General features: G+C 38.9%; 1 protein-coding gene across 6 annotated transcripts in view; it reads right to left on the bottom strand.

The window, feature by feature from the left end:
• Dennd1a (DENN domain containing 1A) overlaps nt 1–26,587 on the bottom strand; it is a 463,938-nt gene that overhangs the window by 309,283 nt on the left and 128,068 nt on the right. For 3 of the 6 annotated variants that reach the window (XM_076928664.1, XM_034495130.2, XM_034495132.1), the window contains 2 exons: nt 13,432–13,481; nt 3,761–3,880 (listed from right to left, as the gene is read on the bottom strand). The exons of 1 other annotated variant lie outside the window; for it this stretch is intronic. In XM_076928664.1, coding sequence (XP_076784779.1) covers nt 3,761–3,880; nt 13,432–13,481 — 170 coding nt within the window. The remainder of the gene's footprint in view (nt 1–3,760; nt 3,881–13,431; nt 13,482–26,587) is intronic. 2 more of the 6 variants (XM_076928662.1, XM_076928661.1) reach the window with 1 other exon arrangement.

Consider the following 26,587-nt stretch of genomic DNA (forward strand, 5'->3'; position numbering starts at 1 on the left):
GAGCCTACTTAGCCTTAAGTCTGGTTATAGCTGTAGAGCTATAGGTGGTGCCTGAGGATAAGTATTGTCTTGCCTGGCATTTTCTCCTGAGAAAAATCACTGCTGGCTTAGCAGACAATGAAGGATTAATGTCCTCAGTCAAGGGTGTAAACAACAGTATTTCAGGGGCTAGAGGTGGGAGTATATCTTCTGCTATGGGTGGAGAGACTACTTCCTTGGGTGAGAGAGATAAATAAACTCTTGGGAATCTAAGAGGTCAAAGTTCTCCAATTCAGTAGGGTCCTTCCACATATCTCCATCCCAAATTATAGAACCCCCATTCTTTTTATTCTAATTAAATAAAATACTTACTTTAACTGTCCATACTGTCCAAGGCTAGGGCTTGACTTTCACTATAGTTCAGCCAATCTTATAATAATTTTCCAAAACCTGAGCTCTGTAGGTGCTGGAGAGATTATCTTCCAGAGCATATTTAGAAACTTTTAGACTGTTTATGTGCATCTGGAACCAGTCAATTCTATCACTGAGTTAACTGTTGTTCTTCACTGTATTCTGAGATGTTAGAAGTTGGTTCATTTTATCACGGAGCTCATTCTTTTCCTTTGTCTACTTATACAGAGATGGTAGAAGCAAAGGATCAGCATCATAACTTTCTTTACTTTTCCATAAATTGTCTAAAGTTTTATATACAGAGTCACCAAATCCACTGCCTCTCGCATTTGGTGAAATCAGGACATTCTAATGTATTTGGATCCTTAAATTTGTAAAACAGTTCACACCATGGGCTTTCAGTACTCTCTGGGCTCCCAGCAGAGGTTTCAGTAACTGGGAGCCTTCAGTAACTGTAGGTGTTGGCAAATTGGAAAATCTGTTCCAGAGACTTAAAACATTCAACCTTCCACTTCTGTTACTTGAGAACCACTGCTGGTACCACAATCTGTATTAGTCAGGGTGAATATAGAGAGAAAGGGGATTTAGTAGAATGACTTAAAGTGCTCTAGCTAAGCCCATCAATGGCTGTCTACCAAGAGAAGGTCTAAGAATCCAGTAGTTGTTCAGTCTACAAGGTTGGATGTCTCAGCTGGTCTTCAGTATATTGCAGAATCCAGAAGAAATGGGTGACTCTGATGCAAGTGAAGGAGTGGACCTGAGCAAGCAGACAAAAAGAGAGCTTCCTCTGTGTTCTTTATCTAGGCTTTCAGCAGAAGGTAGGGTCCAGATTTAAAGTGTGTCTTCCCACCTCAAATATCCAGAATAGAAGTAGGACCCCACTTCAAATGACTTAATTAAGAAAAACTCTCTTACAGTTGTGTCCAGCCATTCGGGTTATAGTTAATTTCAGATGTAGTCAAGTTGACAACCAAAAACAGCCATCACAGCTGGATTCTCTCAAACACAAGATCCCTAGTGGACATATAAAACTGAACACCAGAATCAGAGACGCATACACTTATTTATATACTTACTTGTTTATTTTTGGTGGTGGTGTTGGGGATTAAACACAGGGCTTAGGCATTTAGGCAAGCCCTACACCACTAAGTCACACTCTTAGAATATTAAATTCACAGTTTTAAATAAATGGTTTTCCATTCTCAGAAATTTGCTGGATGAATATGATAATGGCAGAGTGTTTGGGTGCTGCACATGTGCACATGTGTGTGCATGCATGCGCGCGCGCGCGCGCACACACACACACACCAATTTGCAAAGAAAAAACTTAAGTCCCCAAATCTGAGGAACAAACTTTTCCTTTTGTTTTGTTTCGATACAAGGTCTTATTTTGTAGCCTTGGCTGGCCTAGAGATCACTATGTATACTAGGCTAGTTTCAAACTCCCAGATCCATTTGCCTCTGCCAGGGACGAACTACAACCACCCCAGAATAATCATTTCTAACAAACTCAGGAACCCAGAGGACTAAACACTCACTCCTCCAAATCCACAATGTAAATATGCAGTATCTTAGCCATGAATGAAATACAACAGCCAGAAATGGAAGAGAAACATGTCCTCTAAATAAAAATATAAAATAAAATAAAATAAAATAAAATAAAATAAAAACATCAAAAGAGTTACACCCTATATTAGCATAAGGTGATACCAAGTGATATTCATTCATATCCTTTCTCTTTCTCTCTCTCTCTCCCTCCCTTCCTCCCTCCCCCTTCCTCCCTAATGTTCCTTCTATCTGTTTTCTGCAGGTGCCCCCCCCCCCCAACCTTCTTTCCCTGTCCCCTCTCTCTGCCATCATGGCTCTGCTCCCCTCTGTCTGGCTGTCTACATGTCCACTTGTCTGTTTCTATCACTTTCCTCGGCCCTCACTGTTCTCCCTTTCCCCAGTAAATGGCTTTCACATCAGGCCTGTTGCATGGCGTAATTATACAGGGGCATGAACACCTTGGCATGAGCCCGTCAAAGGTACCCCTAACCCCTCCCCACATTAAATCTCATAACACCCAGTCAGAAGTAAATAACCACTACCATCCAAGTGTAACTCCTGGGCAGGTAGTGAGAAACACTGGCTACTCAAGAACAGCTATATACTACCCTTGCCTCAAAGCAGCCAGCCCCACCCATCTTGAGGACTCTGGTGCCCAAGCAGAAATGCTAAGAAGCTGACTTCACTAGCTAAGAAGAAAAACACTGAGATCTATATATAGAAACATAGAGCTGTGGTCCAGGCTGACAGGAGCAAAGAAACCTCATAAATTGGGCTCTTTTGTCCTAGTTTGGTGTGTGGCTTTGGGGAGTGAGTTATGTTGGGAGGGTCCTTTACTCAGTGAGAAGGTGAACAAAGTACAGATGATTACAGCAGAGAATTGCTCCTTCTAGAATCCACAGAGAGCCTGGCCTTTTACCTCTGGCTGGGCCCAAGCATGGGGCCAAGGTTTTGTCTGGACGCCTCTCTGCTGCCCACACTGGCTGTTCCACAGCAGAGAGAGAGAGAGAGAGAGAGAGAGAGAGAGAGAGAGAGAGAGAGAGAGAGAGAGAGAGAGAGAGAGAAGGCAGGCAGGCCCTGGAACACCTACTTAAGAGAGGCAGATGGAGAGGAGAGGAGAGTGTGTGGGATGCCTTTACCTCCCCCTCAGGAGGCTCCCAGCAGGAACCCACAGAGCCAGCAGCTCCAAAATCGGATTTCCACACATCTTCCCACCCCAGAATGCCTTACCCCTCTGGCAAGAGGAAACGGAGCATTAAAGCAAGTGTGGCTCTGGTGCGCAAGGGGATTTCAGAAGGCCTAAAGTTGTCTTCTCACACTTCTACACTTTTCTGGAACTTTTCTGGCTACAGAGGTAGCCAGGTTGGGAAGTTATTCAGACACTGACCCAAACAGGGCAAGTGAGCTACTCCAAGGAGCACACAATCAGTGTCTGCAGGCTGTCCTGAGCTAGACACATACTTTATTAATAATCTTACATACACAAAATGTCCACAGGGAAGCCTAACAGACTAATTTCTGACAGCTCCAGATAACAGCAGGAGGGACTGAAGCTCTGACAACTCTCCAGTTTCTGCATACCGCTAAGGAGCAATGGGCCCTTCCCACCCAAGGGATGCGATGCAAATAAATAAATACAATTATCTGCAGGGCTTCAAGTGCAAGAGCAACACCACAAAGTCCTTCTCCCCAAGTACAGTGACTTGTGGGGAACAGATAGGACACCAAAACAACAGCTGGAAAACTTAATTACAGAAGGACTATGCAAAAGCTGACAACTGTTTCAAAGAACCAGCCAATGGCTGAGGCCCTTCTCCCTTACCTTAAGATACAGAAGCAGCTCTTGGCTCCTGAAGATAAGCGGCAGAACCCGAATCTCTGTTTGCTGTCAATGTCAGTGAGCACAAATGTGAAGTTCTGGCCAACTTGGCTAACTGTGAGGCTGTAGAGAAGACAGAACAAAGGGAGAGATGAATGTGTGCTAAGTTTCCAGATAAAGTATCTAATCACCACAAGTCATTGAACCTGTTATATTTTCTTTGTGGAACTTTGTAAATGAGCTAAAAATTTACACACTTCAAGGGAACAGACAAGAGAGTGGAGGGAAAGGAAAGAGAGGGAGGAAGCAAGGACAGCAGAGGGTGAAGGAGAAAAAGGAGAGAGGAAAGGAAAGGGAAGAAAATAAGAAGAGAAAGGGGCCTGTTCTGTCCTCCAAAGATCAAAATCATCAATACTCTCCAATGTGCCTGATTGAATTCGGACCCCAGGTCTCGGGGTAAATCAGCCATCAATGTTAAAAGAGGGCTCTTATCTACCTCATTTATAGAGGATGAGGGCTGGGACAAGAGCTGCCTAAGGCACAAGTTGGTGACTGGCAAAACGCTGTTTTTTAAGCCTTGCTGTGACTCCAATGGCCACAGCACCAGCTCATTACCACCAGAGACGTCAGTGTCTACTATGCACCAGCTCCAGTCAGATATTTAATGTATCATTTCATCTATCCTTGTAATGAATTTGGAATTTCAGTAATGTCCCCATTTTTTTTTTTTCCCCAAAAAAGAACACTCAAGAGTAACTAGGGAACTGAGTCAGGTTCAATGAGTTCTAGGAAGAGCCATCACAAACACTGGCAAGGAAAGGGGACAAGGCTATGTCTTGTTCTCCTGAACCTTTGACATTTTCTGAACTTTGAGGAACATATTATCTTAGAGGGCAGGATACCAAAATGTTAAGCAAGTTAAAACATTAAAGCAATGTTTCAAGCCATTAAAAAGCCAAAAACTCTTGTATCAGTATAAAATAAGCCAACTACACATAAAGGCAATGTAAAGCAGAAAATACCTAGTAAATAATTTAAAAGAATATTAAAAACCAGAATAATCTAAAACTCTTTTAGGTTACAAATGCTTCAAAATACACATTATTTTAAAATCCATTTACCAGGTATCCAGTATCTCACTTTAAAAAAAAAAAAAAAAAAAAAAAAAAACAGTAAAACATTTATTTCAAACTCTAATATATGAGTTTACACTAATATTTTAAAATTTGGCAGTGAATTAAACCATGGAATTCAGCAACTTGTACAGATCACACATATACTATACTTCATAAAGAATACTCAAGTTGATAAGACAGTGACTTTGCTAAAATATTCAAACTGATACCAATGTACCAATTGTCAGTAGAAAGGAAAAATCATTTCTTAACAGGACTTTTCCAAAGACAGGACTATATTATCTTTGGGTGGGCTATGAATTAAAATCTTAAATATAAATAGACTTTGTTTCTAAAGCTCCCTTATACAAGTCACAAAAGAAAAGTAAAATTAAAGAGATTTTCAAGGTATCCTGGCACAAAGGTCAAGAGCCTTGCCTAGTTATATTTAAAGAAACAATTCTATCCCTTGGAGAGTGCTTCAAGCACAGGAAAATGGCTCCGAAAGACAAGAAAGTGTTCCATTCTCCTTACTTAACTAGGGAGGTGAACAAAACAAGGTGACAATTTCAAAGCCATGTGGCAATAAAGCAGGTGTAAGTAATGCTATCCCCCACCTTACAGCTAGGGAAAGGAACACATTTCCATAAAAGTTATAGAGCTGTCAGGGGGACACCAAATGCTACCTTCTTATGGCTGTTATGTTTTATCTATAAAGCTTGGAAACTGTGTTACTATGGTGATTTAATACTATGTTTTAAAGGGGGATTATATGATTAATTTTAACAAGGTTGAGAAGTGAAGATGTGTGAGAAACAAGATTCTAGCTCACATAATTAAAGTGATCCAGGAGGAAAGTGGGCCTCAGTGGGGGAGGGGAAGCCTGTTTTTATTAAAATACTTAATGCAACAGGTTTAGAAAAGTTCAAGATACAAATAAGGTCACGTTTTTGTGAACTGTCACTATGTGATCCTACCAAATGTGATTCATTATTTTGTTTTGGGGGTTTGATTTTATTCCTAGAATGTGCAAAATGAAAACTAGAAATGAAGGGTATTGATAGAACTGAAAAACAAAACAAAAACAGATCTCTAGGAAAAGGATCCAGTATGAAAATGACTTGACCTGCAAATTGGCTGCCATTAATTTCCTACACTGCCATTAAAAATTTATTTTTTAAAAAGGATGTATAACTACACTATAAGATCAAAGAAAGATTCGTTGCTGATTGGCTTGATACAAAGCCCAGCCCAGCTACCTCTACCTGGGCCTTAGCTTAAAACTTCCTTAAACACAGCTTTCAGCACCTCAGTTTCTTCACATGGAATACTCATGAGAAGCTAGCATTCGACCCAAAGTATGTTTTAGGAATCAGTGGGATAATCATTTATTTTAAAAGGCCAGTCCTTAGGAGGAATAATTAATAAAAGGAAGGAGGCAAGCTGCTACTAACTTATTGAAGATAAAATTCACAGGAAGGTCATGATTTACAGAGACTTCCCCACCAATTCAGCTTTTTAACACCTGAGCAGTCCTCTACGAAACCAAATGATTCAAGTTTGCACTAAAATGAATGATTCTTTTTAGGAGGTTGCAATTTAGAAGGAGACACTATTCTCAATAGAGTCACCTTTTTAATTCCTAGAAGAGTTGAAGTACAGGTCATCAAAATCACAAAAGCAGTAGACTCAATTTTTTTCTCTCCCCCTTGGACAACATCCAATAAACTAAGTCTGTCAGGGGCAGTCAATCAGAGGTTAACTTGAAGGGTTCTGAATCTCCAGGGAATATATCACTCGCTCCACTAGCTGGTCTACGGTCTATAAGTATTAACTATTTTTCATAAAAAATGACTAGGGGGTCTGCTTCCTCAAAAGCTGCAGTTCATTTCCTTTTATATTAGCATCTGTAATTTCTACAAGAATCAGAGATTTCACAATGATTAAAGCAAAAGGAACCATAGGAACCATTGATCCAATTTTCTTATTTTATGGGTGGGAAAACTGAGGCTTAGGGTTTTGTTTTGGTTTTCAAAATAATTAAGACTAGGGCAAAAATCCAAGCCAACTTGTGGTTCAATGTCCTTTCCATCCTGCCATGCTGCTCTAAACACAAGGGCAGCCCTCCCCACAAGTCTCAGCTCAGGTTAAGGAACTGAATTATGACAAGAATGCAGAGTTGTCTTGGCAAATGGACTGTGCTTCTCATTAAGCTCCAGAAAACACAGTTGAGCACCAGCAGAAATATGCCCAGCTGACTGGGACTGGGATCACCCTGAGATAGTCCTCCCACACTTAGATGAATGTACAAATCAAGGGGACAGATCAAGAATGAAGCCCAGACTTTAACCTTCATGCTACCCTATAAATGCTCATCAGGTGTTCAAGGTCCTTCTCACCCTGTTTTGTTTAATACTGGCGTTGCAAGAATAGCACAAAGTATATGCAGACAAAGTTTGAGTCCAGTCCTTTAGTGAAAAATGAGATTTTACATGTCAGACTCACTTTAAGCTTACCCATTTTACATACTGAACTGCAACTACACAGAGTGATATAATATGTGCTGGAAATATATGCTAAACAACAAAAACAGAAGCCTTACAACTCACATGGCTGACTAACCCTATCCCTAACCCTATCTAACAGCAGCTTCTCAGAAACATCAACATCGACTCAAAGAAAAAGATGGGATGGCCATACCAAGCTCAAGAAACTGTGTATTTCTAGCAAAGGAAAAAGCTATGCAAAGATCTTTGCAGTTGAAAGGAACTGGGCATGTGTAGGGGAAAAAAGCATATGAGGGGCACCCTAAAGCACAAGAGATGAATAGCAGTATCACATGAGTTGCTACATAAAGCGAGTACTATGCAGAATACCTCATACACAAGTCATATTAAGGTATTATCTCTTTTGGGTGGATGTGGATGGAGTGGATGTTTGGAGTAATAAAAGGCCACTCAATAGTTCTAATCAAAAGAAAAGCATTAGTCTCAAACTTCTAAAACAATGTCATGTACAGAGGTGAACACACTAGTTAGAAAAGCCACAGAAATGTTTTGAGTTGGAGGCAAATATTCATAAGTCATCTGAGCACAGGTGATACTGAATACTACAGAAATGATGAGGTCGCCTTAGGAAAAAAACTCAAGAGAGGCAGAAGATTGTCTAGGACTCATTTACAGAAATATCAGTTAAGACAATAGATGGAAAAGGGACCGTGAAAGGAAAAAGAGACAATCACCAGGCAGAACAGACAGGAGGGAAGGTCACCTGTCCTGATGCATCAAGATGAGAAGGAAAAATGTCTATTTCTGTGAGTGATAAGAAGGCCTTGGGTGGCCTTGATTAGAAGTTGTAGCTGAAAGACAAAGGCAAGAGAGACCGAATGGGACTGAGGAACAAGTTAGCAGTTATAGGGAACTCTTACAAGCACTACAGAACCAGACAGTTAACTGGGTGGGGAGAGTCAGAGGCCTGTACTGCTTTAGGATGGAGAAGTACCAAAAGTTGATTTTAAGCCACTGAGAATGACACAGGAGAGAGAAGACAAAATAGTGAGAGCTGTGTTTTGTATAAAAAGCCTAGATCTTCTATGTACAAGCTGTGTGAGAACAGACGAGTTACTGTATATCTCTGATCTCTTCTGTAAAATCAATCATCATGCTGCAAAGTGATTTTAAGGTTTATAAATCAAGAATATAAAGTAACTAGCACATAGTACACAATGAAAATGACCAAGACTAGTATAATTATAAAATGTAAGACCCAAGCTAAAACACTGTCACCCTTGCCCACTGTGGCTTACTAATAATCACCTGAATAACTGTCTACTGCCAAATTATCCTGTCCTTGAGTTTGTGGACTGCTGAGCAGCACCCAACATTTATCAAATTCTATCTCCTATCCTGACCGTTCGTGACCCACAAAGCTTTTCTACATACACACACTTTACATTTGACAGAATCTCAAGCTTCTTACCATCCCTGTTCAGAAAACCAAGTGTTGAGACTGGCCGGCTCCCAAGAGTTCTGGACAGGCGCAGTAAGTTTGCCGATTGCTAGAAAGAGTATAGCCCTTATCTGCTCAAGAAAACCAACAGACATTTTTAAGAAAAAACAAAGATCTGTCCTGACCTTGTCTACTGAAGCCTGACAAATTAAATGATCAATAACCTCAGAATCAAAACTAGAGGAACTATAGAGAACTTCCTAGTCACAGAACAGAAGTCATTGGCCTCCCTCCTGGACATGGCAAGTCAAGGGGAACATCCCAAGGGCACCCCACACCCTGTCACCAGGGCCAATTGCCATGCTACTCACTAATGCTGTGGAACTGACCATGAGCCACAGCTGAATCCACCATTTACACTAAACTAAAGGACCCAAGTCCAGCAGAACAAATAAAGCAGAAACAGAAGTATGGGAAGATCTACTCTAATGCACGAACCAACACAACACTGTACCTATGTGGGAGCTATTTCTTCAGTTATCTAAATTTTATACTTTTCTACAGTAACTATATATTGTTTTCAAAATAAATTACTTTATACTGTGTTAGCTAATGGTAGCAGTATGGTAAAACAAAAAAAAAAAAAATGTAGAATTAGAGGTAGCAGCAAAATGAGGTAACTTGAGAGGTAACTTGGAAAACAGTTACCTCTACACACTAAAGGCAGAACCTTGAGCACAGAACATATGTGAACCTAGCTGGGTCTTTGCTGCCCATATGCAGAATACCAAGTATAGTAACAATGCAAATAGCTTATGTTTCAGCAAAAGAAAAGAACACTGTACAGTGCCCAGTAGATAGCAGATACCAGCTCAAGTGCCAAGTAATATCTGAGCCCCTTTGCATTTGTGGCTGCATCCAAAACCACAAAATGGTGTCATTTCATTTTGTCACCTGTCATTGGTGAATATAGAATAGAGGTGTGCCTCTCACATCCTCTGAGAAAGTGCTTATATCATTAACAGTGTACCCTTCTTGAGACAATGCAAGAACTCAGTGGTCAGCGGTTACTTTACTCCTTCTGCCATCAAGGGCTTCAAGATAGTAGTGGGTAGAAAGAAGTATGAACAGGAATGAGTTCCTTCCCCAGCACTGTGACTATGGTGATGATGATAGGTAAGACCTCTTTCTTTTGTGGATCTTGACCTCTCTCCTGTAACATGGGATGTCCGAGGCAGATGCTGCACTCTCAGACCCTGAAGGCACATTCTTAGAGCCTCCTGTGCCCAGTCTCTCACAGTACATGGCAGCCTCCCCAGCAGGCTCCATCTGCTCTGGCTGAACATCCCCAGGCTTACTCAGGGTTTTCTCCTCTGCTTTGCTCTGTGGTGCATATGGGGTGTTAGGCTCACTTTTCTCCATACCTACTTCTTACTGGCCTGGCAGACTCAACACAAGTCTCACCCACCACAACAAGTTCTCTCTGAGCATGTTAGTCTTCTGTTGCCACCCCATCCTTTCAAACAGTGTCTAAAATGCCTTTACAGAATGTCTTGAATTAAACTGGGAAATGCATAGAGGAAAGAGCTTCAAATCTGAGACCATTTCTATATTCTGCATCTACCTCAACACAATGGGACCTGTCCTGAATAAACATTTGCTTACACAACAGATGGTAATCTGGCCACTGCTGAAAGAGTAAAGGAATAAGTAACCAGCCAGGGTAGCACTTGACTAGAATCAGTTAGGTACTCAACACTAATTTTTCTTACTTTCCTCCATCCCATGATTTCTCTATTTTTGGTGAATATTCTCTACAAGGTGGTCTAGTGGGGGATGAAACTTAGGACAGGCTATAAGCCTAACAGGACCTTGGGTGAGTCATAGTCCCTCCACGCTCAGACAATTTCAAATGAAGAACACATTCTTGCTCTTCTGTCTTACAGACAGATAAAATGAGATAATACATGAGAAAGGCTCTCTTCTGCAGAGCTACTAGCGTTATTATTTTTGATAAGTCCTAGTTTCAGAAAGAACAACCTTAAAACAGCACAAGAGATGGCAAGACATCAGTGCTGACAGAAGATTTGATGACAACTGTGCAAGTCCCCCTCTTGGTACAGAATAGAGTGTCAGAAGGTTGCATGGCTGTTCCCTAAGGTAGAAAAAAAAAAAACACAGAAGCAGATCAGGCGGTGCCACTACCCGGGAACTGCTCATCACATCGCCCACGCTGATCTATTTGCTAGGTCAATCAGTTCCATAGACCTGAGCACACTTGTGGACCTCAGAATTTGGCTTCATTTATTTGTCACTGCTAACAACTAATTTTAAAAAATCCTGACATTAAAACCTCTGTATTTCTCATAAATGAGTCTAGCTATGATGATCTCTTCTCTATTGAAGTATGTCCACCTAAAAGGTACAAAAGAAGAGGAAATACAGTCTCCCAAATGAAGTGGGATCTTCTTTATTTTGTTTGTTTGGGGCATCTGTAGAAGTTAATTTAAGGAATATAATACAATGTGAAGACAAACTATTGTATACCGAATATCAAAATATATCCCTAAATAATGTTGCAAAAGAAAAACATAAAGGGTATCACTGGTATGAGTGATTTGCACAGATGTGTTTTACAAGAAAAATAGTTTTCCAATAACAATAAAGAAACCTCCAATGTTACAGATGACAAAAAAGAGACAGAGAGACAGAGAGGGGGAGGATGCTTTAGAATTATCCCTGAAGGGGTGCTACATTTCTTCTATTTTGGGACAAAATCATCCAGATGATCAGGTAATAAGGGTGGTGTGCAGTGTAAATGAGAAGTGTAATTTGTATGTACACACATGTGTACATACATTACGGTGGTGGGAAGTGACTTCTAATATTAGTTTACAAAGTTAATTAGTTTCAAAGTCAATTAAAGAATACTCATTCAAGAAGACCACCATTCTAACAAGCAGTCTTATCAAAATGCCTTCTTATATATTTTGTTATTTAGCTTTATTACTTTGTATAACTGTGGTTTTTCATAATTTGTAACAGAGTTCTTAGGTGGCTAGAAATTTTATACATGGCTGATTCACACATAAATACAAAATTTGTATTGAACATCTCTCAACAATACCCTACACTTCTTGCTATTTTTTTAAATTGAAGCAATAGAATACAGAGGAAGGAAGAGACTCTCATTACAAAGACAGACCCTCTTAAAATCAAGGCTATTCTGTTCTGAGTAGGGACCTGCTACTAAAACATCCTGGTGCCTGGTTTTAAAAGCTCTGAGTCTGAAAGCACTGTAATGGCTGATTGGCTTAAAAACAACACGTGAGAAGCAGGAAGCACACTGATGCTGAGAGGCTGGCAGCATTCCAGAGCTGCTTTTAGGACTCAAACTCCTTTGGCTACTAAGTCTCATCCTACAGCAGTCTTAGGCTTCATTTATGCCAAATGAACCAGGATACTGGTATTACAACATATAGAAATGAACTCGTAGCACACTATCCACATGCTCCTTCAACCACTCAAATCCTTTAGCTCACGCCTTATTTGTGGAAGCTAAACACACATGATAGAACCTTCCTAAAGAAGGCTTATGCTTTATACAGCTTTCTTGGAATATGTTATGAAATTTATTAGTCATAATTTATGTATTTTCTACAAGCTCAATAACTCTAAAAGTGGGACTAAGGGGAAAAAACATAATGCACATACAGTCTCAGTTTAAGTTCCTAAGAAAACCAAAAAGAAACAAAAAGTAAGTAGACAAATGAATGATCATAAAAATAATGCTTCACTGGAATGGAGACCACAGCAAACAGTTCTTGAAAATAAAATAAAGATCACCACCTTGCTATTAACATTAAAAGGTTTCAATTAAAGAAAGTTACATGAAGTTTTTGAAAAATTGTTGCCATCATGTAATGGATTATTTACAAACAAAACAAAGCGAGCCTCATAGCACTTCAGTTATCCCAGAGTTCGTATAGCTGTACCTTTCCCCATAAATAACTTCTTGTGCTATGAATACTAAGGACTGTTTAGGAGCTAGCTTGTGTATGTTTTAGTATTCATGCCTACAGAAAATGCCAATTCCCCAGAGACACTATCTTCAGTCACTTACACCAAATGTAAAACACTATCTAGCAACATATCTTTCAAGTAGTAAAGTGCTTCTAAACAAGATAGGTCCACATCTATTTAAATTTAGAGTTGAAACCAAGGGTCAACAAACCATAAAGCCAGATAGTCATATATTATTTGTTTAAGCCAAATATATTAATCTTCAAATACAAATTCAACAGTATTGAATTAAATACCAACCATTCTTAATCATGGTTTAAGTCTGATAACCAAAATCAAAAATTTAGTGCCACACAAAATACATCTCACAAACTGTGCAACACATAACTCTAAGCTTTAAACTTTTTGATAGTGTTAATAAAATTCCCAGGAAAGGAGAATACTGCAACTCTCCTTGGAGCAGAGGTGTATTAAATCATGGTTAAACAGACAGAATGTTAAGAATGGCATGGCTTTTATTTTCTATACCAGGTTTATTACTACTCCCTTTTTTTTTTAAACTAATAAAGTTTGAAAATCTGACACTACCTGTCCACATAGAAGGGAAAACAAAACTTGGTCAAAGTCTGTAGAACTTCCTGTGGAAAGAAAGAGAGATAATTTAAACATCTATTGGGACCAATAAATCTAATATTAATCACAGAACACCATCTAGCAACTTTACCCTAAAGAAAGAGGAGACAGATGAAGAAATATGTGCTTTATCAATTACACGGGAGGAGTACAAGGCAGTCAATCATGAGAAATAATAAACATGATCAAACTTCATTAAAAATGAAAAATTAATCAAGAATCACACATGGGCAAGCAGCAGGAGCCATGCAGGAAAGCTCCAAGGGGAGGGAGGTGCTTGGGTTGCCGCGTGTTAACACCCCTCCAGGGACCATCTCCAGCCTGACCATATGGATCAGAGTGAATAACACTGAGCCACATGGGTTTGGCCTGGCAGGGCCGCTGTTGCTGGCACTGTTTTTGCCTGTTACCTAGGAACAGAGGGGGCCAGGATTAGACAGGGCTTCCCAGCATCAATAGGCCAAATTATAGCAGAATAGAAAGCCAACTTGAAGATAATTGTTCCTGGAAATTCTTAACTTCATTCTTAGAGTTTAAATCTTCACTTGGTTTCTTTATCAAGAAGTTGTCATACAGTAATTTTGGAATCAAACTATGACCACTGTTTTTAGTTAAACACCTTTATCTTAATTAGTCATACTTACCTGTTTGAAATGTATGAAAATGTTTTAACAAATGCCGAGACACATCAATGCAAACACACTATTCAGGAGAAGGGCACAAGAAGTAACAGTATCTTGAAAAGTTATTTATAAAAGACAGTGTTCTTACATTAAGACGAGAACATTGGAACATGCAACACAATATGGGTGGGAAACTTTTCTTAACAGACACATTTTACGTACACAAGCACAGATAACCATATATATACAAGTAATTAACCATTACTTCCCTTCACAGAATTTTCTATAGCTTGACTTGATTTGACCACCGGCCTGAACAGCCTACAGGTGGTGCTTAACATAAGGTCACTGACCAAAGTTATAAATTTTTAAGAAGTATTCCTTTCATGAATTTGATTCTGTTTTTTAACTATTTAAAATCCCAACCTCAAGACAAAATGAAGAACACTTTTTTTTTTTTTGGTCATTGGGAAACTAGTTCAAATTAAAACAAACCTGCCTGTTGCAAACACTAATCCAAGTGATAAAAATCAGTTCACAAATGTAGCACTTTTCTAACCAATAATAATGAATTATCAATGCTATTTGAATTGATGCTTCTCGCTTCATTTATTTTTAAAACCAGTTCTATCATTCAAGAAATAAACCACATCAATCTAATATCCTACTCAGTGAAGCAGAAATCACATTGACTTGCTCTGCCAGTGTGTGTTCTGCCAACACAATTCAACTGTGCATATCTTAGTTTTAGTATCATCTTGGATTGGGTTTACAGATATCACAGCACTGTTAAGGCATGCCATAAAACAGTAATGACTGAGAAAGTAGCTGAGAATATAAGTGTATTTTGAGAGGAATTACCTATCAGCTGGACATTCTTGGTGGCATCCAGCAGTCTACCTATTGTGGCTTTAAGCTAAGAATATAAGTGTATTTTGAGAGGAATTACCTATCAACTGGACATTCTTGGTGGCATCCAGCAGTCTACCTATTGTGGCTTTAAGCCAGTAGTGTAGCTAAGATAGAGCATTATACAGGGGTCAGCTTTTCTGTACATATTATTATCAGTCAGATGCTGGAAAAGAGACTGTAAAAAAAAAAAACCCATCATTTTAATGGAATTATAAAAATATATTATCCACATACAAAACTCCCATGACACCATGATAACACCAAAAAGCTTATCTCAACTTAATACACATGCTATTTTTAAAAAAAAAAAAAAAATTCCATGTGCTCATTCATTGCCAACATAAGCAGCTACAAAGACAGCCATCTTTTACTCCTCAAAAGTTTCAGGTACAGAAAGCACTTCTCTTCTCTATGCTGGAGTTTCGCTGGCAAAAGGCCTCAAAAGATTTTTGAAAGAAAGGACCCCTATAGCTACAAGAAAGCATTGTGCTCTACAGCACGGTCAAAGGGATCGAATATGCCCAACTTATTACTCACTACAATATAGAAACTACTTGCCATTACTGGCCATTGCTTATATCAAAAGTAATGACCAACCATGAATTTGACTGTCAAAAATAATATTAGAACAAATATGGAAATGAACAGTATAGGCTGAGTATAACCCACCTCCCACAAACTCTCCTTTCTATACAACAAAGTAGTAGGGTAAGAGAGATGAGGGAAGAGGGTATGTAAGAAAATACAGGCTCGTGTTTGCATATTACCGTATGTTTCTTCATGTTTGTGATGCCACAAGAGCTTGATATTTCAATTTAAGTCAAACAAGATGGTAGTGTGCTGTCAGAGGGGCAAAATGAGCATCTATCTGGTGATAGGCATAATCACATGATTTCAATCAGAACTAAAATATCTACTTTTGAGTTTGGGGAGAGAAAGACAAGAGAGGGAAACAACCAATGCTCTTTGTAAATAAAAGCTGCCAAAATAAACCAATTTTCTGCATACTGATGCTTGCATTATATATAAATATTCAGTTACCTTATCCTCTTTGTCCAAAGAAAAACACAATTATTCAGATATGGAAAGACCACTCTCCTAGGGAGGGGGGAATACAACCCTGATTTGAATATTTTTTGAGCCTTCTAGTTATTGCAGAGTATCCCAGAATCTTTCAACACTAATTTTACTGGGGAAACAATCATCGACCAGTTACCAACCCCATTTTCTCTCAACAACTAAGTCTGGCTAGGGAACTCGGTTTGTAAACGTTCATTTCACTGTTTTTCTCCCCCACACAAGCTCTTTCAGCCAGCCAGCCAGCCTCAGCTCAGCCTCCACTCCTAACACATAAAGGGGATCTCGGAAATGCAGAGCAGCTGATGAAATGTAAACGACCTCATTGCAAAGGCGAGGGTGGGGAGGACTGGGTGCCAGTTCTCCAGATCAATCCCCAAGTTTATATTTTCACAAATTTTTTATATACAGTATGATTTTTAACATTTTAATGAGCAAAAATAAATGAATAATAAAAGTGAATCTATAGTAGCCAGTCACCACTGTTAAAGTGCAGGGCATGAACTAGTTCCCAGGAGGGAAGCAGTACACCATGTCACCACTGGCTTTAGGACATTCGCCACCTGGTTCCATGTCCCCAGGTTCCAACTCTTTTCATAATCAAAACACTGCTGACATTATAAACCCCAGATGGGTTTTCTAAAATCCCTCCCAATCAATATATCCAACACATAACTTATTGGAGACAACACTGAGCTCATTGATTAAGGTGAGTTCAGTAGCAAAGTTTTCAAAATAAATGAGACAAGAAAATAGCAGTCAACCTCTTTGTGTCACCAGACAATTTATGAAATAGGCAATTTCCAAAATGCTTTTCTAACGAAATATAAGCTTTTTCATGTGGGAAGAAACAGAAGTGGGGAGGGGAGCAGTCACACAACCCTTTCAGTTATGCATATATTAACAGCCAGCTGTATGGGAGGGAGCAGGAAAGCAACATCCACAAAGCTCTGTCCACAAGGAGACCAAGCCAACACAGCCACGACAGGATGAAACGACAGAGATCAGAAATGAACTCAGGGCTAACCGTGGTCCACTCTGGGCTCATTTACCTAATGGAAAGTCTCACCTCAGGTCAAAAAGCCCATCAAGGGAATTTTCCCCATTGTGGAGAAAGAGGGGTATGTTCCAACATTGAGACATTCTCTTAAGAACTAAGTCAAGTTTTATATTTATAATATCTATTATACAGTCCTATGTGGGAATAAAGCTTTGAAGACTAAATTCAATAAATTTATCTGAAACTTAATCACAAAAAGGTTTGATGGCGTCTCTCTAAATGTGGGCTTTGAAGGGATGTAGGAAATCCTGTAACAGACATCCTTTCCTAAGCCAAATACTTTGTTTTCATCTTCAATAAAACCTATAAACAAAAATACCTTCTATTTGGCAGATGAAAATAGCAGTCAGACATAGGCAAACATACCCCACAAGTAAGTGCCCTCTGAAGGACAAATGTGCCAGCTGACCTTACAGTGTCTCCAGGAAGTAAGAAACACTGAGATAGATGAGGCACAGCTGCCATAATTGGGGGGGGGGGGGGTGGTGAGATGTGCAAGAAAACATCTAAGAAGTACTGTGAATAAATGAATGTATTTTAAAATATGTAAAACTACAATCCGCCTTTCAGTGCATCCTAAAAGCTTACAGAGCAGCTGATAATTTACTTTGTGGGGAGGGGGGATAAAAAGGAGGGCAGCCAGTGGGAGAACATTTCCTCAGTTTTTTATATTTTATTTATTTGTTAATTTCAAAATCATAGGTATGTGAGAAAATGAGAAGTTCAGATTCCTACTATACTGTGTTCAGATTGTTTTTTAGAAGCGTGAGGGAAAACTGACCCTCCCCCACTCCTCCAAGAGAGAGCAGCATCACTGATAGGACAGGAAGCCGTGACTGATCTTAAAACCCAAGCTGAAAGTTACAGAACATACACAATCCAAACATACAAAAAGCTAACAGAATTTGTACTTTAGGCCATTTCAAGTTAAAGCCAAGGACTCCAAGGGAAAGCTAACAAAGGTTTTTAATGTTTATGATTAAGAACAGTAAAGCAGAAGCTCCTGGAAGCTTAATTAGCATCAAGTTCAAGGATGTTAATCAGAAGTTTCCTAACTGAAAATCAGTAAATAAAATTTTATTTTTTCAATATAAACATCAAATTAAATTCAAGATCCATATCATGGTTAAAATCTCTTATTTTTCCTCTCCCAGTGAGAAAAAGAGGCTTTGAATAAAGGGTTTTACAGAATGGCCTTTCAACACTGAACATAAAAGCCAAGTCAGTTTGTTAACAATACTGCTCAAATGCACTGTGCTAATTTTCTCTTTTAGGAATATTCAATATTTACTCCCAACTTACTTTTTTAATTTTAATTTTTAGTAATGCATATAATTTTGAATTATACCTAACATTTAGAATCAATGTGGTAATGCAAAGATAACATTAGAATCAAGTAAATTCATCATAATCTATATCATACGATTTCTTTCATATAACCTTTTTTTAAAACTCATGCTGGGACCAAACCCAGGGCCTTGGGCATTTCAAGTGAGTACTCTACCAGAGAAATGACCTTCCCAACATTCTCAACATATATTAACTTTTTATAAACATTATCAAAGACTTTTAAAGATCTACTTTTGCACAGCAATGTATTACTTCAAGTCCAAAGTAAAAATCCAGGTTTATTTTTTAAAAACAAATCTAGTTTATCATCTTGTGTTCTTTCCTTACATCCAAAAAATTCCCTACAGACAAGTTATTCTGTGGTCACAAAATTAAAAAGCATCCTTTGTTTCAAAAGTTCATCTAATGAACTTCAAATTTCATAGCAAAGAGTTAAAAACTGCAGAGGCCTGTGTCAAATGCCAATACAATTTTTAAGGTTGGTGTTAAATAGTTCCAAGGTGAACAAATGATTTGGTTACCATTTCATACAATTAACATTTTGTGACATCAGTGGTATAGAAGTAGACTTCATTTTACCCCTCTAAATTGTTTTAGCTTGATCATTTTCTTAATCATTTATATTCTTGTTATCTGAACATGTGTGTTACCAACAATTCTTAAAGGAAAGGGAAAAGGCCTCAAGTCAGCAAATACCAAAGAAACAGGGTTGCTGCAGTAAAACTGTAGACATGGTTTTCCTCAAGAAGTCATTTGCCCTCAGGAAATACTATTAAGAGAAAGAGAGAAAGAAAGAAAGAAAGAAAGAAAGAAAGAAAGAAAGAAAGAAAGAAAGAAAGAAAGAAAGAAAGAAAGAAAGAAAGAGGGAAAAAGAGCACCGATAAAAATACTATTTTGTAAGCATATTAAAAGCTGTCAGCTTTTAAATATTTTAAATGCACACAAAAATGTGCACAGATGGGCATCTTTTCTGCTCACATTAGTCTAGAAAAAAAAAATCTTTCATTATCAAGCTCAAAGTCCTTGAATTTTTTAAACTTAATTGTGCCTCTATTTCTTAGAATTCACACCCCAAGGCCAAAGCTTTCCTGCCACCAGTCCTTCAAATCTGACTTGGACATTACACGGGAGGAGGCTCCAAGCCTCCCTGAGGTCTCACTCCTTTTACAACACACGGAAAAGCAGTCGATAATGGGCCCATGCTGAATTCACTGCTCCCCACGTCTCCTCTTGGGACACAAGCCTAGCAGATGTGATAAAAACTGTGTCAGAGAAGTGGCTCTAGTTTGTGCCTTAATGACAACTTAAACCTCTAAACCAATACAACCAAAAGATGAACAGAGCTGCCTGTTACCTCTCTCTGCTGCCAATCTTCTAATACCTTGAACTAAATTAGCGCCTCTCCCCACAACTTCCCCTGCCACCCCTCAAAATCTATTCTAATTTTAAAAGATAAATGAGTTCAGAAAACACACTGGTGGCCCAAGTGTCTGGGTGCTGTGTGTGTGTGTATGTCCTATAATTAAGCGCTGACACATATTTCATAGAGTTTGTATTTTCTCAAGGTATGATGATTGAGCATTCAGATGTCATAAAAGACTGCCTACTAAACTCCCTCTGATCACCACCCTAGTACCCATATTCACATATACCGCTGGGAGATTTACAGGCTCCAAAAAATGCTTAAAGGTCTAAAGATTATTTTTAAACATGTTCAAACATAGGAGAGGTGATATTCTGAGTTAATGAAACATTCTAATTATTAAAATTTATACAGGACAATTTCTTAAACCATGGGTGGTTATACTTTTCTTGTAACTCATAAGAACTCTTTGTCTTACCTAATGATATAGTACCATAAAAATCTATTTAAATGTGTACCTCTGATAACATTTTCTAAATTCTATAATTCAGCCTTCAGATGATGGGTCTTTTTACCCAGTATCTTGAAAGCCTATTCAGCCACAATTGTATACCCACTTAATCAGCAATCATTGTTCTGGGATGTGGGACTTTGTTGTCAAGACAAGCACCAAAACCTTTAAAAAAAAATTTTTTTTTTTCAGAACTGGCATAAGAAAAAAGTGATCTTTGTCAGACAAGGACAAATTTATGCAAATCTTTTATAAACATTCACAAACATTTATTTAGCTTTTGAAATGTTGGCCTCATTTGAGAGCATGAAAATGAGGGGGAAGTAGGAAAACGCAAAGGACAGCTTAGAAGCTGGCACGCTACATAAATATTCAGAAGGAAGATTATAGGATTCATGTTAGGCTGTCTTAGGCTTCTCCAAAGTCCACATAGAATAGCAAAGAACAAAACTAACGAGAAGTGCAGCAGATGTTAGACAATGCATCGGCCTCTTTTCCTCTCTCACTTGGCTATACTTGGACGCTTTTATATTTCCTTTCAATATGGTTAGGTCATTCAAGGATTCTCCTATAGACTCTGTATTGTGGCTACAGATCTATAAGCTGGGGGTCTGTCAGCTTTCCAAAAGTTTCCAATGAAAAGGCATTATGCAAATTCTACCTCTCTTACCCTCTTTCAGGGGGGAAAAAGCCTCCAGTATGCAGTCATCAGAGTATTGGAAGCCCCAGCCTTCATTTCTGTATGGCTGTGTTTGCCTCAGGGCCACGCTGCTTGTTTTGACAGTGGATCCCCCTAGATAGTTGGGATTAGTCGAGCTTGTTTGGATAAACTTGAAATCAAGGCCTTCTCTAGGTAGACAGCTAGATGTAGCTACCGAGTTTCCAGCTGCCTCCTCCTTTCATCCCCAAACAACTGCAGATTCACAGTAGCTATCACAGCCACAGGCTATGTCACATACATAAGTACAAAATTAAAGGCTGCTAAAAGAAGCCTTTGTAAGTCTTAGTGCTAAAATAAGGAATCTGTAATGCTTGGTTTATACAAATTATTCTAGCACTACCAGTATGGAACTGAACCTATCAGTTAACAAGGCATGTTAATCAAGGCTCCTAGCTTCTTCTGACAGACAGGATCATGGTTTAGTAATTCACCTAACCTCCACTTATTAGCTCTTGCATGAGGATAATAGCTGAAAATGTTGAAAAGGAAATAGCAGCCTTTATTTATCCAGTGCCAGGGAATGTTAGATACAATCAACAAACACTGCAATCAGAAAACGGGAATCAAAGTGTAAATATTAGACCTGCTTTGGAAAGAGTATTATTTATGAATTGATTAAACAGAGTTCCACTGAACAGCAATCTCTATTTCACAACTAATATTTCTCACAACTTACAGGGAAAGGAGGACAGAAGGAAGAGTCAGGACTAAGGAAACTGACAGTCAGAACACACTGATGGCATTCTGTTACCGAGATAGAGGGCAGGTGATAGGAAACACTTGCAAAATAAAAAAACTATATAAGAGGTTTCCTAAAATCTAGCATTCAATATTTTACTCTTTTTTAATTGCTTCAGAAGGCTAGCAAAATATAAGAAAAAATTCAATCTCATATATGTGTTTTATATTGCTCCAGTTTCAACATACATGAACTAGCAATTACCTGAGGCTGCCTAAGATAAACCAAGGGCAGCAACTGGACCAGCATAGGCTTGCACATTTTCTAGAATTTTTCTGTGACCCATAATGTTTGTAAGTCCTTTCCCTCTCTTATGTAATGTCAAGACACACAAGGCAGCTTTTAATTAAACCTTTCACTCGTCATCATGTATTCTCAGGAGTCAACAGCTAAGTCACTTATTTCAAGAGAAGCCCTAACGTACTGAAGCTGTTCTGAAGCTCACTGTCACGGGTTTCATTTCTTAGACAACTTAGAACCTAAAGATCTGTTTAAGAACATACCCTTGTCTCTAAAGAGCCTGCAGTAAATATTTCAGGGCTTGAGACCAGTTACATTTTCTATCACACAGACTACTTTTTAAAACCCCTAAAAGGGTCAAAAGGAAACAATAACATAATTTGAAAGTGAAAAAAAAAAAAAAAAAAAAAAAGCAACAACACATTCCCACAGACAGGCATGGTAGCACATACTTGTGACCCTAGTACTCAGGAAGCTGAGGCAAAAGGATTGTCAACTTGAGAAAACAATGAGCTACATAGTGAGACACTGTCTCAAAACAAACACACACACACACACACACACACACACACACACACACACGCATGCACACACAGGCACACACACATACACACACATGTGCACGCGCACACACACACACACACACACACACACACACACACGCACACTTTAAAAACCTATTACAAAAAGCACTGGTGCCAGTTTTCTAGTCAGAATCTGACCAGCTGACTGCAGTAAGCAAGCCTGAGTAAAATGCCAGCCATACAAAATTGAAGAGGAGAGTGAGGAGAAGGAAGATGAGGAAAAAGAACAAGAGGAGGGTGTATAAAGGAAAAAGAAAGGGTTGGGGAAGGTAGGTAATATTACAAAGAATCGGCTGTATCCCAAACTCTAGAAACCCCTAAGACAGTGATTCTTAACCTGTGGGTCATAACCTCTTTGGGGATCAAATGACCTTTTCACAGGGGTCACATATGAGATATTCTGCATATCAGATATACATTTTGATTCAAACAGTAGCAAAATTACAGTTTTGAAATAGCAGTGAGTTCATTTTATAGTGAATGGTTACCACAACATGAGAATTGTATTAAAGGATCACAACATTAGAAAAGTTGAGAAACACTTTCCTAGGAGGTAAAAGAACATTGCTAACCATATTGGTTCCATGGTGAACCAGCAATCACATCTGATTGTTGCTAAACAGCCAAATGTCAACTACAGGCCTTTTAAACAGAAAACTTCTTAAAATGTACAACAAAACTGTAAGATTCTTTTCCCACACCTAGTATTCACAACTATTTTTTGGCTAGACCTATCACAAAAGCATCTCCTCCTTTCTTTACAATCCCCAAGTGAGGTCCATGGCTTTTCTAAGCAAACAGTTCCATGGTCTCTGAATTTGTCACCATCTTTCCACTTGAGATTCATTCTGTTTGTAATTATTTCTGAAGCAGCATGGGGGGGGGTGGGGGTTCCCTAATGCCCCACTCACTACTTGCAGCATGGGGGGATTCCCTAATGCCCCACTCACTACTTGCAGCATGGGGGGATTCCCTAATGCCCCACTCACTACTTGCAGCATGGGGGGATTCCCTAATGCCCCACTCACTACTTGCAGCATGGGGGGTTCCCTAATGCCCCATCACTACTCTGTCCTATAGCATTACTTGCCCAGTGTTTTGCTGGATGAAGAAAGTGGACAACCTTCTTCCTGGACCCCTCTCAAACCTCTTTCCATTTAATCTGTTTCCCCCGGACTTTCACTTTCTTCTCTCTTTGCAGTCTCCTCTACCTACACTGTAGTTTCCATGGGTAAATTAGTCGACTCAGTAGTCTGTTCCGGACAGCCTCCCCAGTTCTTGATCCAAGTTCAACATGTCAAAGACCCAGGCTCACCACTTATATGGCTCTGACCCATTCTATCTGAACAAGAAAGGCTCTCAGAGTACCATTGATTCTTTCTGGGAGTAGATGATCCATTTGTGTGACTAACATTCAAACACTCACTATGGCTATTGGATTTCAAGATAACTTGTGAAGAAACACCCTAAGGTCCCTGAAACCTTTCCAAGTGTTTGAAAATATGGCAGAGGATAAAGCAGCCCCTAAAATCAAGTCTACTCTATCACCATCTTAGAAAGAAATAACAATATTTTCTAAGTGTGTCATTTTAAGCATGTTGCTGAACAGCTACATGGTATTTAGTACCAAACAATGTGTTACAAACCAGGAATGAGACAGACACCAGGTAAGGTGTTACCCTTGTCCACATGGAATATAAGAGCTACCTGGAGAGACAGAGGCTAATGAAATAAATGCATAAATGGATCATTCAAACTGTACAGGATTTGTGAGAGAAAAGAATGGAAAGCTCTAAACAAAATGGCAGAGTTTAGATATATTCTGATTTTAATATCTGAATTTAGACATAAGGGTCATGAATAACTTCTCAGAAAGTGACGGAGTGGGGGAAGCTCAAGGAGTGAACAGAAATTCACAAGGCAAGAATGGGGAAAAGACAGAATGAGGGAGGCAAAAGCAGCAGGAAAAGCGAAGCCTATTGAGCAAGAGACCCCAGGACATGCACTGCAAGGAAGCCTGGCAAGAGAGGGACTGACAGGTAAAAACGAATGGGTCGGCAGAGGTCATGGCATGAGTGGTCCTATGTCCTGGAAGGGAGTGTGGACCGTGCATACACTGTGGCCCACTGGAGGGTGTAGGGCCTTTTGCATCCCACCTGCACATGACTTTCCAACTCAGATCCATTCTCAGCCCATACAGGCTCTAGGCACTCGGACTATTCTCCATGAGTTTTTCCTGTCTCTTGAGTTCCTGTAAGAATTGGTGAAAATAGCTACAAAGCCAAAGACTTGAATTTACTAGAAAATCAAGTGTTAAAAGTTAAGATTTGTTCATGGCATCAAAAATGAAAGGAATGGAGAAGATTATTTAAGCCAATATAAGTGTATTAGTAGTTTTTATTGCTTAACACTTATGTCTAAGAATATGGATTATAGAGAGAATTTCAAAGACTATATTGGTACAAAGTATAAATTTTATCTGAGTATGAAACCAGCATATCTAAACTTTGGGGTTTTTTTCTCACATGCCAGTGGTCATCTGTTTTTTTGGAGGGGGGAGGTGTAAGTGGCTATTAAAAAGAAACTGAGACTTTGGTCTTATAGCAAAAGTTCTACCTATGTTCAATGAGTGTATTAGTAATCTCATAAAGAAGTTATCCTCTTGTAGATAAATTTGACCTTGAACATGAATAAAATTAGCTTCAGATAGACTAGTGGAGGAGCAAAAGACACAGTGCATCTCATACCTTATTTGATTAGCATTTTGTCTCCACAGTTTCAAATACATAGCTACAGCTTGCAGGAGCAGTCCACTATGCTGACTGAAGCTAAAGCCTGTCACCTACATTACATTCTAGTTGTAACTGTGGAATTAAAGATTTACACTACAGGGTCTTAGAAAGGAGCAAACTTACTCCTCTATTATACCTGTGTTTCCCTGTAATATGTAGCCTAGGATACTTACAAGTCTTAGGTTAGCTGCTGTGGTATACCAAAGCATTAAAGAAAGAGAGAATAGCTTGTCTGAAAGACAAAGAAAGGGTGCCTATTTCACCTAGCTGACTTGAGATGAGAAACGGAAGAATGTTGGAAGACTTAGTTTTTAATCATCTGACTTCAGGCTTATCATCTAAATCATTTCTTTGCATTCTAGGACTTAATACAATTTCAGATATCATCAACTTTGTATGGGGCATCAAAACCTTCTCTGTGTTTTATTTCCCTTGAGTTACAAATGGAAATTTCATAAATTTTATTTGTCCTATCTTGCTTAAATTCTGAACTCACAGGTCACAATGTGAACACTATTTAGTTGTTTAATACTATGAATAAAAATTTTTTATCTTAACATCCATGCACAGTACCACATCCAAGACCCAATCCAAGAGCCACAAACATAAAGCAGGCAAGCATCCTAGCTTCCTGCCTTGGGGAGGAAGCTACACAGGCAAGTGTTAAATGTCTTGGGTTTTCTGATACAAAAACCGACAAGGCAGGGAATAGAGAAATGTCTTAGCAATTAAGAGCATTGGCTACCTTTCAAGTCCAAGAACCCACATGGTAGCTCACAACCTCCTGTAACTCCAGTTTCAGGAAGTCCAACACTTTTTATGGCCTTTGTAGGCACTAGGCACATGGTACACAGATATACATGTGGGTAAAACATCCATGCACATAAAATAATTTTATTTAGGTAAAAAAAAAAAAATATGGCCAAGGCAAAAGAAAAGTACTTTAGAGATACAAAAGAGGTGACTTGTAAACCACCACCTCTAAAAATGAGTCAATATTTGCCAGGTAAGTGAGCTATGTAAGAAGATTTTATGGATAAAAGCAATGTGAAGTATTACATCTCATGTTTGCCAAGGTTGGTAGGTAATAAATAATCCTTGATAAATATAATTTTCTTCAAAGACAACTCTATGTATAA

Source organism: Arvicanthis niloticus, chromosome 2, assembly GCF_011762505.2.
Source record: "Arvicanthis niloticus isolate mArvNil1 chromosome 2, mArvNil1.pat.X, whole genome shotgun sequence".
In the NCBI taxonomy this organism is placed as follows: Eukaryota; Metazoa; Chordata; class Mammalia; order Rodentia; family Muridae; genus Arvicanthis; species Arvicanthis niloticus.